General features: G+C 31.3%; 2 protein-coding genes across 2 annotated transcripts in view; one reads left to right on the top strand and one right to left on the bottom strand.

Annotated features, from left to right (window-relative positions):
• The window catches only part of LOC121130151 (1-phosphatidylinositol 4,5-bisphosphate phosphodiesterase), a 28,233-nt gene extending 25,063 nt beyond the window's left edge, over positions 1-3,170 (top strand). The window contains exons 18-19 of the mRNA XM_040725883.2: positions 1,835-2,081; positions 2,953-3,170. Of these exons, the coding sequence (XP_040581817.1) occupies positions 1,835-2,081; positions 2,953-3,021 (316 nt within the window). The 3' untranslated portion in view covers positions 3,022-3,170. The remainder of the gene's footprint in view (positions 1-1,834; positions 2,082-2,952) is intronic.
• Nbr (exonuclease mut-7 homolog) lies at positions 3,157-11,356 on the bottom strand. The gene is given in 5 exon segments (XM_040725888.2): positions 3,157-6,229; positions 9,171-9,506; positions 9,508-10,028; positions 10,031-10,402; positions 10,461-11,356. Coding segments are annotated over 5 exon segments (2,334 nt in total). The 5' UTR covers positions 11,215-11,356; the 3' UTR covers positions 3,157-5,878.
• Positions 11,357-12,801: the final 1,445 nt, after the last annotated feature.

The following is a 12,801-nucleotide window of genomic DNA, read 5'->3' as shown; positions in this document are numbered from 1 at the left end:
TAAGGTCTTCATTCTTCCCAAAACACTTTTCAAATTACCAGGATTTCTATGTCATTTTTTGGTGTTTTATTTTACCATAACGAAAAAGGCTTATAATTTACAACTCTAGGGTTATAACAGATTCTGTTTGAACATGTATTAATCATCTGACGGATAATTTTCTGAAAGCTATTTTGTTAAACGATATTTGGCCAAAAAAGTTATAATAATAATTTAACAATGGAAGGCGTTCGCAGGATTATTATATATATATGTTACGGGCAATATGGAAAATCGGACATTTTGCAAAATGCCTGGGCAATCTATAAAATTTGCAATTGAGTGGTCAAGGGTAATTTTAACTTCATGAAATATTATCTTACTCTAATCCTTAATGATACAATTGCTTGCATTCATTTTACCTGACAATGTAAATGAAGTTGAAATTACCATTGATCACTCCATTATAAATTGTATACATTGCCCGGGCATTTTGCATATTCCTGCTCTGACATTTTAAATTTCCTGTATTTTACTAAATGCCCGATTTCCCACATTGCTTGTAACATATATATATATATTTGTTGTTTTTTTTGGTTTTCTTGGCTTATGAAGTTAAAAAAAAATCGAAAAATTAACATTTTTGGAAAAAAAATTAAGAAATTAAATATTTCTGAAAAATTAAACTTTTTATAAAAAAATTTCAAAAATCCCCAGTTGTTTTCGAAAAAAAAAAATGGAATATTGAAGTTTGTAACTTTTCTTCAAAAATGAATAGTTATACTCCAAAAAATTAAATTATATGAAAAAATTTCAAAAATCTAAAAATATTTTCAAAAAATTAATTTCTGAAAATGATTTTCAAATATAATTTTTTTAATTTTAAATATTAAATTTTTTGGAGAAAAAGTTTAAATATTACATTTTCTAATAAAAAGTAAAAATTCCATAATTTGTGGGAGTCCCCGCAAAACCTCAAGTTCCCCGCTACAAACGCCCTTCCAATGGTTTATGGAGCATTAATACGGTTTAAAATAACAGCGAGCGTAGATTAAAATCTACGTCGAGGCATTTTCCCGCTTTTTTTAATGAGAATAACTAAAGTCCCGATGTCGAATTTTACCCAAACTTCTTGTTAGATTTAAAAATATGAAAATGGAAGATCGCGCTTTTTATCTAATTACAAACTGAATAAAAAAATTTGCATTCCAAAGCAGTTATAATTATTCTTGAAAAAAGAAATAGTCATAAAATATTTTTTTATCCCATAACATTCAAAAATAGTTTTTCAATCCGATATTCCGATCCAATATTTGAAAAATGATTAATGTAGCTGTATTCTTCAAAACATTTATTTTATTATGCCACTATTGGGGGATGTTTCCTTTGCCAACATATTATAAACAACAAAAATGGGAGATGCACCAGGGCATTGGAATCGGCAAGACTCGACCTTTTTTGAAGTACCGAAATCGGCTCAATCATGTCAATTCCACCGATACTTATGCTTACTTAATTATATGCATTATTAAGTCAAAAAATATCCAATTTTATTATTTCGAATGGTTTATCGATAAAAGGAAGTGAGGAGCATAGTATAGGCTAACTTAGGTTAAGACGAGGGTCTCCTACTTTTTTTTTTGTTAAGACTGATCTAAGCCTAATATTTCTTTCGGGTAAATCTAGACGGAATTTATTTTAGACCGCTTCCAACCAAACTTCTTTTAAGGACCAAATTAGTTCAGTCCCCTAAAATTATAGACTAGCTTTCTGAAATAAACCTATTTTTGATATGGTTTAAAGCTAAACACTAATATATATATATATGTATACTGTATAAATTTCCTTATTTCAGGGAAAATAAGGAAATGAAGGCTGCTCAAGCTCGTCAGTCAGTCGAAACCGTCAAAAATGTTCAAAATGATAAAACATTAAAATCCAAAGCAGAAAAGGACAGAAGAATTCGCGAAAAACATTCAAACAACACAAAAAAATTTATAGATGAACGAAAAACAGCGGCTTATAGACAAGATAAGCAACGTGCAAAGCTTAGAAAAATACATGAAGCACAATTAAATGATCTCACAAAGTATGTCCAGAATGTAAGTAGAATATAATTAATTAATTGCCCATAAAGAATAGGTACTTGATCTCATTAGAGTATAGTAATAAGTATGGGAGTTTTACCTTTGACGTAAGGTTTATTGTAGTTGTAAAAAAAAAAATTACCTAAAATGAGTTTAATACTTTTTGTCATCATTTTTCTCAAATTCTTGAGGAGGGAACATCCAAGTGTAAAGTACATGTGTTCCCGAATGTCAAAAGTAACACTGTGGATTTGTTACGGAGTTATAAGCAGTGATGCTAATCCGTATCATTTTGGGCATGTTAAAAAAACGAAAATCAACGTGGTAACCCTGAAAATTTGAAGAATGATTTGGAAGATATCATCCGTTTTCATTGTATGCACAATTTTGAATGGCTAAATTTAAAATACAAAATTTGAGACTTTTTACAAAATGTTTTTCAAAATTGGAAAGCTTCCTTCACTTTAGGATAATTTAATATAGAATGTATCTTGAAATCCTTTAGGAGTATTTATCGTTTTATAAATGAAAAACACTAATTTTAACAATTTGACAGACTTATTCTTGTTTTTTGAATATTTTTTTTTCTTCAAAAAAATCCAAAAATTTAAATTTCAAAAAAAATAAATTAAAACAGCCACAGTTATTCACAAAAATTTCAAATATATAATTTTTTGGAGAAAAATTTTAAAAATCCTTAGCTATTCAATTTGGGGGAAAAATTTAAAAATTTAATTAAATTTCAATTGTTGCTTTTTTAAGTAAAAATGCAACAATTCCTTTGGGGCTACAACCCCTTTAGCCCATCTCTTGACAGAGATCAAACAATATATCTATCTATGTATTTACAAATTAATATGTATATGTTTTCTTTTCTTCAAAATAGGCTATTGAAATGTACAAAAGTGAAGAGATCGAGCATCAACTAGCACAAAGACAAGAATGCTTTGTTTAAAAGCAAGGAGCATAATACATACATGAATGGCCAGAGGATAACCACTAAGTATTCATATTTGTCATACAACACGTTTATATATCTTTATTTATTTATTGATTAGTTTATGTTAATTAATATTTCCTGTGATTAAACTTTTTGTATTAAAATACTGTAAGGAGTAACTTTATTTCTAGTAAAAACAAAATGGATATATATTTATATATTATATGAATATGGGTACGATTTATAATTTGGCTCATACGTGGGGCTTTTATTTGATTCTTTTATCTCATTCTGGTAGACTATTTTCATCAAGGCCTTGCCTCACTCGCTTAAGAATATAGGGAGTATTCGGTTGTGGGCTAGCGATGTACCCAGTTAGTGTTCATAATGTTGATTGGTTGATTAGGAATAGGCTCTTGTTAAGCTGCTCTGAACACTTTTGAACAATAATACCATAGTTGGCCCAAAACTACCAACTTATTTTGACCCTGTTTCTTTTCGTATGAAAGATGTTGTGATAGAATAAACTGAATGATGTGTCATCTTTGACTTTCCAAAATATTTAAAAAAACAATTAAGCAACCTCTACGAACTTTAGATTAATGGGGCATAACCGTTGTTTACTTATATTAGTGGAGCGCCGTCTTGCGGCAAAATAATAAATGAAATAACATTTTGATATAAAACTCACATAGAGGTCCCTGTGAAAAATGTACGTAACTTCCCCAAACTACAGACTGTCACGCCACGTTGCGGAATATATATATACTTTCTAGTTTGCTTATGCCTTAATACATGCTGGGACCATATACTAGGATCTATCCGGCTTAAACTTAAGTCGAAATGGAAAGCTGCTACAAATACCATAATTATTGGCCTCTGTGCTCTTACCCCAAGACCACTAGAACCCAAATGGTAAAAACGCAATTTTCGACGGATAGATCTAGTACATGATCCACAAATGTGGTATTATTTGAAAGATTCCCAATTTTCGTCGGCAGATACATTTTCTGCGTGTTTTCTTGAAAATCACTATAGAATAATAGGAAAAGAGGATGAATCTTTCAGCCAGGGATTTCAAAGGATTTTGAAATCCTGAAATGATGTGTTTAAAGTATTTTTTAATCGCAAGTATATATTTAATCGAGGAAAGGTACTTTACGACACACGCCTCTAAAGAATCGACTAGCATGTACCGATGTACAATGATATTAAAATATTTCTGATATTTGTATCATAAAAAATAATGGTGTATCATTAGCTACCACTAACTTTGGAGCTCCCAATTTCAGGGGCTCGACGTCATAAAAAATATTTTTGACGGACAAATCTTAAACAAAGTCATGTTCAAAACTTGAGAGCCCATTGAAGCGGTCATGATAATAAACAAATATATATGGGAATATTGGTACCTTGACGCTTTCGAATTTATTTATTTTGACAAAATATGAATGTATATATATATATATAGAGAGAGAGAGAGAGAAAAAGATTCAAAGTTCATCCGTAGACTAAGTATGACAAACACACTATGCATTGTACTGCGATTATTTATCTTATCTATATATTTACTCGTAGAACCGTGGTAACACATAATCCCTCTAACAGATTATTGTATAAAACTTTAAAATTCAATTAGTCAATATTCCAATTCTCATTATTCTTTAATGTTGAAGAGGTTGCTACTATAGTTGGATTTAAATATGCTCTAGTTTGGAAACTCGAAGAATTACACAAAAATCCAAACGGATTCATTTTTGGAACGGATCAATGAACATATAAAAGTGAATTCTCACATCTATTGTACGTGTGTAATTTTGAAACGCACCAACAAAACGTTTATGTAAAAGATCTTTGCACTCTATAATCTACAAGCCTAAATAATTACCATTTTCAAAATAAAGAGTTTCTTTGATTTAAAATGTGTCTTGTTTGTAGGAGTGAAAATGAAACGATAAATTGAATTGTTGAAGCACGTACGTGTCTACAAATAAATCTTTTAGTTGCATTTTCACTTGTCTAAGCAAGAAACAACAATTTAAATCACATCACCACTTTATTTAAAAAAATAATTTTTTGAGGTTTGAAGATTATATCATAGTTCTTGGACATAACATGTCCATTTTCAAATATGTGTACGACAGATGTAAAAACTCACGTTTATAGCTCAGGGTAAAATGATTTCCCAACCTCAACAATAATCAATTATCTTTTTTAAAGTGAAAGGGTTCTTCTCTGAACACAAATCTTATTTTATTGAAGTAGGAGAGGTTCGGAAAATTACCACTACTTTGGATGATCTTGAAAGAATATAAAAGGTCTCATTGTGTGGAGGAGTTGAGAGTTTGTCTCCTGTTGAGTGTCGGCGAGGAGGGGTCGAAGTCTATCCCTGGACTAAGGGATGAGGCAGGAGGAGATCATATTACATTATGGTTCCAGGTTCATCCCTTAGTCCACGCATCGACTCTGAGTTCCTCCTCCACCTGATACTCGATAACAGGTAAACTCATAACCTTCCCCAAATAATAAGATATTCCATCAATTTTGATGGTCCTCCAAAGTATATATAATTAGATTCGCTTTCTTGTTATTGAAAGGTTGCGATGATTGAATTTCAACTCTCCCCTTTTCCTGTATCCAATTTCGAGAAAGAAAGAGAAAATATGATGTGCAGTCAAAATTGCAAATCGTCGATTCCTCAACACCTTCTGATGCGTGAGGGTTGACAAATGTAAAATTAGTATGAGTCAAATTATAAATCATACCCATGTGTAGATTTTAACAAACTAAGCAAGTTATACCAATAAAAAGGGTAATAGGTAAGAAGATGTCAGTAAGGAAGCCGTGTGAAAAATAAACACATACGATGAACTTATTGTAGATTACTACATTTTTCTTTGACCTTATCCCAATGCGATCCTTTCCAATATACATGGCCACAGGATGAGCAAATATAAAAAGTGTCCATGCTGTTCGTAATTTGATCAGGAATATCACTTATCTTTAAATGAACGCCGGAAGACGTTGTGACGGAGGGTAGAGAAATCTTGTGGACTTCTCCAATAATAATTTCACGTTTTGAAGAAGTTATCTGACAATGACTCAAAAAAATCATTTCGGATTGAGATATGACAATATACTGATCCGAATTACAAAGAACGCATCTCTTGAAAATATCCTCTTCACTCACTTTGATATCAAATTTCCTGATAATTTCCTTTACCTAAAATAAAAGTAAAATCAATATTACTTCATATTAATAAAGCAAAGTTTGCCTGTCTGAAATATATGAAAACAACTCATGGGATCCACTGTATATAGTGCTCCATAATGTACATCCTAAACATATTTTGAGCTAATAAATAACAATTTATTCGTATTAATCAACTATTGCAGGAGTGTGCATATCCCATCGAACGTGTATATAGGGTGCACATTAAAGTTTCCGCCCTAACAAAGACATTTTTTCATAATTTTTTATCTTATTTTTCTACATAGTCTCCTTTTAGCTCTTGTTTGAATTTATTTAAATATTAGAATTTCAAAAACAAATATTTAATGAGAGCTCGATACTCGATTTTGTTAATTTTGACAAAAAAACGCTTACATTTGCTCACTCAAACGACTGATAAATGACAACAGCACGTCCAAATTAGCTGAGACTTTAGTGAGTAACTGTCAACAGATTCTAGATAGATGTGACTAGCTTTTATTTACAAGTGCTACCATTTTACCGTAGAGGTCGTAAACTTTTCAGACAAACCTCGTATATCAAAAATATATCCCTGATGTAAATCATATAAATATTCTTGATATACATATGAGTAAGAGCTCTAGTTAAACTCATTTAATATACAGGGTGATGACTCAAAAATTAGAATCATCTTCGAGGCCGTTTAGCCTCAGTTCTAAAAGTCTGAAAATTTTCTACTTTGCGCCATTCAAAAGAACTGACAAAAAGCTACAATTTGATGTTTGTTTTGCTTTTGTGCGATCAAAAATGTCCAAACAACAAGTCAAACAGCAGAAGGTGTGCGATCTCCTCCGCCCACTAGTCGACCTGTTTTGAACAGGTCGAGGGACCAAACTCACAGCTCAGGCCTTAGTCCTCGGCGCCCAACGTCAGTAAGATGCATCCCCACTTCATCAATGCCAACGAGAAAGTCAACACGGACATCTACTACAAGGTCCATAGACACAATGGCTTGCCATGGTTGAAGAGCACGTTCCTTAGGGAGAACTATGTGTTTACCCAAGACGGCCCCCGGCATATACGTCTAAGAAGGTGCATCATTTCTGCACGGAGAACATGGCTGCCTTCTGGCTTTCGTCCTCGCCCGACGTGAACCCCTGGACTTTTCTGTTTGATGCCTCTTGGAGGGCAAGACTTCTCACTCGAATGCCAATGCCCTGAAGGCCGTGATCATGGAGGAGTGGAACAACTTGTCCTCAGACTTCATCAAGGCCAACTGTGCTTCTATTCAGTCCCCGTATTGAAGTCTTCATTATGAATGGAGGAGGACATATTGAATAAAAACTGAAGAAAATTGTTGAATGACCAACTTTTGCTTCAAAAGTTTGCCATAAAAATGGCACAAAATAAAAATATGGAAAAGTGAAAACGGCTATTAAAATTTATATTAAATATTTATTATTTAATTATATTCTCTCAAGGAGTTCGTTCTAAGACGCTTTTGAGCAATTTTTTCAGGATTCCAACTAATAAACGTGTTCTGGCCCTGTCTGATAAAATATGTTATATTTGGGGGAGGAAAAAAAGTTGTTTTAATTAGTCGAAACAAAAATTACATACTCAGCATATATTTTTATCATACAAAGTGCCATGCTTTACACAAAATTGTATTGCATAATATCTTGTAATTAAAAAAAGCTATTATGCTTTGTCAAAAAAATATTTCTTCAATAGATTTCTCATAAAACATTTTATCATCCACGTATCAGTTAACTTCACAATTTTTAATTGCTAATAACTTTTGAAATAAGGGATACATCTTATTATAGAACAGATCTATGATGATTACTTAGAGCTCACATTTTAGTTTCAATTTAATCAATCAACTTATCATATCACACCATCAACTAACAACATATATATTAGGAGAAAATATAATATAACCACCATCGTAGCAAACATTCTTTAAGGAAGGCCTATTCTTTTGTGAACAATTGGATTGGTGGCAAAGTCACGGTAATCCTATATAGCTCATCTGATTTCACGCTACTCAAAAGCAATGGCAAAATTAAAAAAATCAGATAGATCAATTGCAGAATATCACACAAAGAAAGGGAATAGAAGGACTCGCTTTAACAAAGCAATTATATCTATTGAGGGGGAATTTGACTTTTTATATGGCAATGCCAAATTTGTTTTTTAGGAAAACGTCTAATTCAAATGATTTGATGAATAGAGAAAAATAAAACTTGAATTGCCTGAACATGAATTACATTTAGCTTATATTTTTAAAATGTATTTTTATATAAATATTAAAATATTTATAAATAAATACTAAAATTGTCAAATAAAGCATGGAACTAACAATAACTATTCAGTAAAAAAAAATTAAACATAATTCATACGATATGTAAAATGTTTAATGCCACCTTTTAAAAAAAAATAAGTATAAATAATTAGTTGTTGATAGCATGTTTTATGAGAAATACATTAACCAAGTATTTTTTTAGACAAATCATAATAGTTACATCAAATTACAAGGTAATTTTGATAATGAAATTTTTGTTAAAAACAGGGTACTTCTATGACAAATAGATATACCTTAAAAAATTTCGAAAATGATATTATGAAGCAGTGGCTCTAAAGCAATTTATTTTTTTCGTAGAGATAACATGTATTTTTAGACAGTGTTAGTAGATATTATCAGGAAAATCTATAGCGCAATCAACCCTATATTATAATATTTCAGTTTGTGACGGTCGAGCTACATTTTGTAAACTAAGTATATGTATAGTATAAAATGACTACAGGGATAAGCGTTTTTAGTGCTATAAACGCTACGCCACTTATTCCTGTGGTAATTTTGATGGAACTTATTTCATAAAGCTCTTAAATAAACAAAATATTTTCTTCCCATTTCCCCAGAGAAGTTATAGATTGGTCAGTAATATTCACATAAATATATCCTCACCTGATCCTGTGCTTTATTTGATATGACATTGTATACGGAAACATCTGGACGAGAACTAGCAATTCGATCAACTATTTTCCCTCTGCTCAGAATGACTCTATTACTTTTTAAAGCTGCATCAGCTAAGAGTTCAGGGTTAGATGTTTCAATATACAAAGTATCGACTCCGTAAGCTCTAAGTTTTTTAGCAAGTCCATGAAGCATGTTATTACAAACAAATTGAAGAGAAGATGGTTCACTTGGATTTTCAGAATTTGACGTATCATGTTTGGCAAAATTAACAACAGACTCTCCTTTCTTTTTTTTGACTCCGTTTTTTGGGTTTTTTAGGAGAAATGTGAGTACCTTCAGGGATTAAATAACCAGAACTTTCAGGTACAAAAGTACTACTAGTCCTTCCAAAATATCTTTTATAATCAGGATGACCTCGATCGTTAAAAGATACATCTAGGAGATGTTTAACTATTTTAAGCAAAATATAAGCATCGAGTGCTGCATAAATTAGCTGATCGTGAAGTAAAGGCCGTCGAATCCAGTAAGAACGCTGATATGATTTGTCAAGTGGTTTCCCAAATATAGATTCAACCAAACCAGCTAGTCCTTTTAATTCAGAATCATACTCTGTATAGTTGATTAAGAGAACTTTTTCCACAAAATGAGCTGTCTTTTGAAGATCCAGCACAGTAGCTTTTACATTCATCTCCTCGAAAATGACATGCGTCCCAGATAAGGCTTGAAAGTCTGAATGAATTCCATATCCAAGAATCGTCATCTTTTTATTTAGGAAATAATTGTTTATAAAACCTATCAGGAAATCTACACAATCTAACAAATCTATTATGTCTATAATGTAGATTTTTCATCAATAGCAATTTGAATCAATGCAACTTTGCTTTTTAATGAGCCAAAATCCTCATAGAACTCAGAGTCATAACCGCTTATTTTTTCTCCATCTAATAATACTCCTAAGAATTCATTATAATTTTCGGTATTCACAAAAACAATATTGTTATAGTTGATATCGAGAGTCAAATATTCAACAGTAGATAAAGGGGTTTTCGCTCTTGATACGAATCTGTTATAGCTCAAATCCCATCCATATTTATTATTCCAGAAATTGATTTCGTCTTCATCCTTGAAGAACTTATTTCCTATTGCATGTTTAGCACTTAATCGCATTAAGGGATATTTATCAATGTTATAAGCAACAATATCTCTCCAGTCATTTAATTCTAAATAAATTGAATATTATATTAAGAATAATTGATAAATAATTATAGAATAACTTACGAAACTCCTTTTTAATGTTGATGTAATAATAGAGTGCACCTTCCAATTTCTTTCGAAATAAGTTTGGTGCGTAGTGTTCAAAATTGCTTTCACTATATTTCCAAATCTTAATAAGTTTTAAAACAATTTTATTCAGTTCCTTAGTCGTAAAAAAAGCGACGACTCCAGAATTGTATTTATTACAGTTATTTTCAGAGGCTGTATCTAAGGCTGCAAATAGTTTAACTTGAAGTTCCATATTCCTATTGATTTCCTGTGTAATGATATCTAGTTTACCCCTTGCAATGAGAGGGATTGCAACTTTAGTTAGAGCATTTGGATATGTACTCAGGATATTCAAAGAGACAATGGCGTGAAAAGCATGGAGATACTTATACCCTTGAATAAGAATATCAATGTCATTAAGAAGGGCACTGCAAGCACTCTCCATCTCGAACATAGCAAAAGCCTTATTTCTATTCTCCTTGGAGGAAATTTGGACAATGACTTTGAAGGCCTGGCGTTTAAAAATTAAGTCCAAAGGTGCCTTGAAAGGAACGGGTGGGGGGGCCACCACATATTTTATAATTTTACTCTCTTCTTTCTTAAACGTTAGTACCCTTTTGATCAATTCGAGTCGGAAGATGGGTTCATTCACCATGAGTTCCACCAACTCGGTCGGAGTCTTCCCTTTTTTACACCAGGCTAGCAAAAGATCTACCTTCAATTTATTCACGGTGTCCGGCCTCAAATACTCCGATATATCCACATTCATCCTTGGTTATAAAATTTATAATCCACTCCTCAATGACCAATAATGTTAATAATTAAATATAATATTAATTCATATATATCTTGGACTAAGCGTTGTATAATTGAAAATCTAATCAAGTGTCGCACTCTAAGTCGTCAGTCGTCACTTAGCATGCCTTATATTATTATTTTTTTATATATTTAGTAGCTAAAGACCCCTACAATGAAGATTACTTCATAGCAACATAAGGATCTGTAGAACTTTATGCACGCAACCTTTGAACAATTATTTGTAATTGCACAATGATCAGCAAATGTAATCTGTCAACACAAAAGCAGTCTTGAAATATGTTTCTCAATATTGAGTGTGGATTACATGATGTGTATTCTTCGACAAATTATCCTCAATTTCTATAAAAAAATTAACCCTATTAAACCTTTGTGTGTGTCGCAAATTCCACTTAAATTACCTAAAGATAATGGTCACAATAAGCTAATGAGAAATTGAAATATTTTATTTAAAAATGATCATATTGTGACCAAGATTAGTATCTTAAATAAAATAAAGTTTTTAAACTATAACTAAAGTTCTTGAGTATCTCCGATCCACAATTATTGCTTTAATTATTACAACAGAGTACTGCTATTTTGCAAAAATGGCTGTAAGTTTCGTTGTTAAGGACCACATCAAAGATTTATAACTAGTCTCTATTCTAGTGGTATATAATCCATTAAACAAATAGCTAAGGTTATATTATGAGTTATGTGAGCGTATATATTCAAAATAACTCATTTGATAACAGACGTGTCACTCAACACAAAACTCGTTTTATGGCATAATAATATTTATAAAATATATGTCTGGAATTTTATATAATGAATATCTTCCTTAGATGATAATGATGTATGCAAGTACGACTTGTATATGAACGAATTTCTTGTACTTAAAATGCCTTATTTAATTACGACATTGGTCATTCTAACACCCAACTATTAATTGATAAGTTATCATTTGACTTTGATCTATTAAAACTACATGGTTATTCTGTATTTATGAGTAATATAGGTAACTGTGTGCCTTTTAACTTGATAATATGCCACATAATCCTTATACATATATCTAGGTATATTAGTAATTTTCGTTAAAATAGTCTAAAGTTAAATCATTAATGTAGACTATTATTGGAATATTCAATTATTGCATTATCTCTATAAAAGATATGAAGTAAATCCTTCTTTTAAGATAAGTCATCTCATTTTTTTGGCTGCAACTTGTACAAAACAGAATATATGTCTTAAACCTCATCTCCTAAATATTATTAATTGTTATAATTTGTGATACTATATAACTTATACAGTATATAATAATAATAATTAGGAGATGAGGTTTAGTTATTTAATGGGTTCCTGGGCTTCTTTTATTGTTGTTGCCGTGGGTTTTAATGTTTCTGATGTCTCAAATCAATATTTAATAGGATTAATTTGCTAAGATTTTCATGAATCATGATTCATACTGAACATTATGTTTAATAATACATATACCTGTGTCTCGTCTGTGGAATTGATCGCTTTCCTCAGGTTCATTTCATTATTGGCATTTATACTAATG

The sequence above is a fragment of the Lepeophtheirus salmonis genome, chromosome Z (assembly GCF_016086655.4).
Source record: "Lepeophtheirus salmonis chromosome Z, UVic_Lsal_1.4, whole genome shotgun sequence".
Classification (NCBI taxonomy): Eukaryota; Metazoa; Arthropoda; class Copepoda; order Siphonostomatoida; family Caligidae; genus Lepeophtheirus; species Lepeophtheirus salmonis.
Note: the sequence above shows the minus strand (reverse complement) of the source record. Positions and strands in the feature narration are given on the sequence as shown.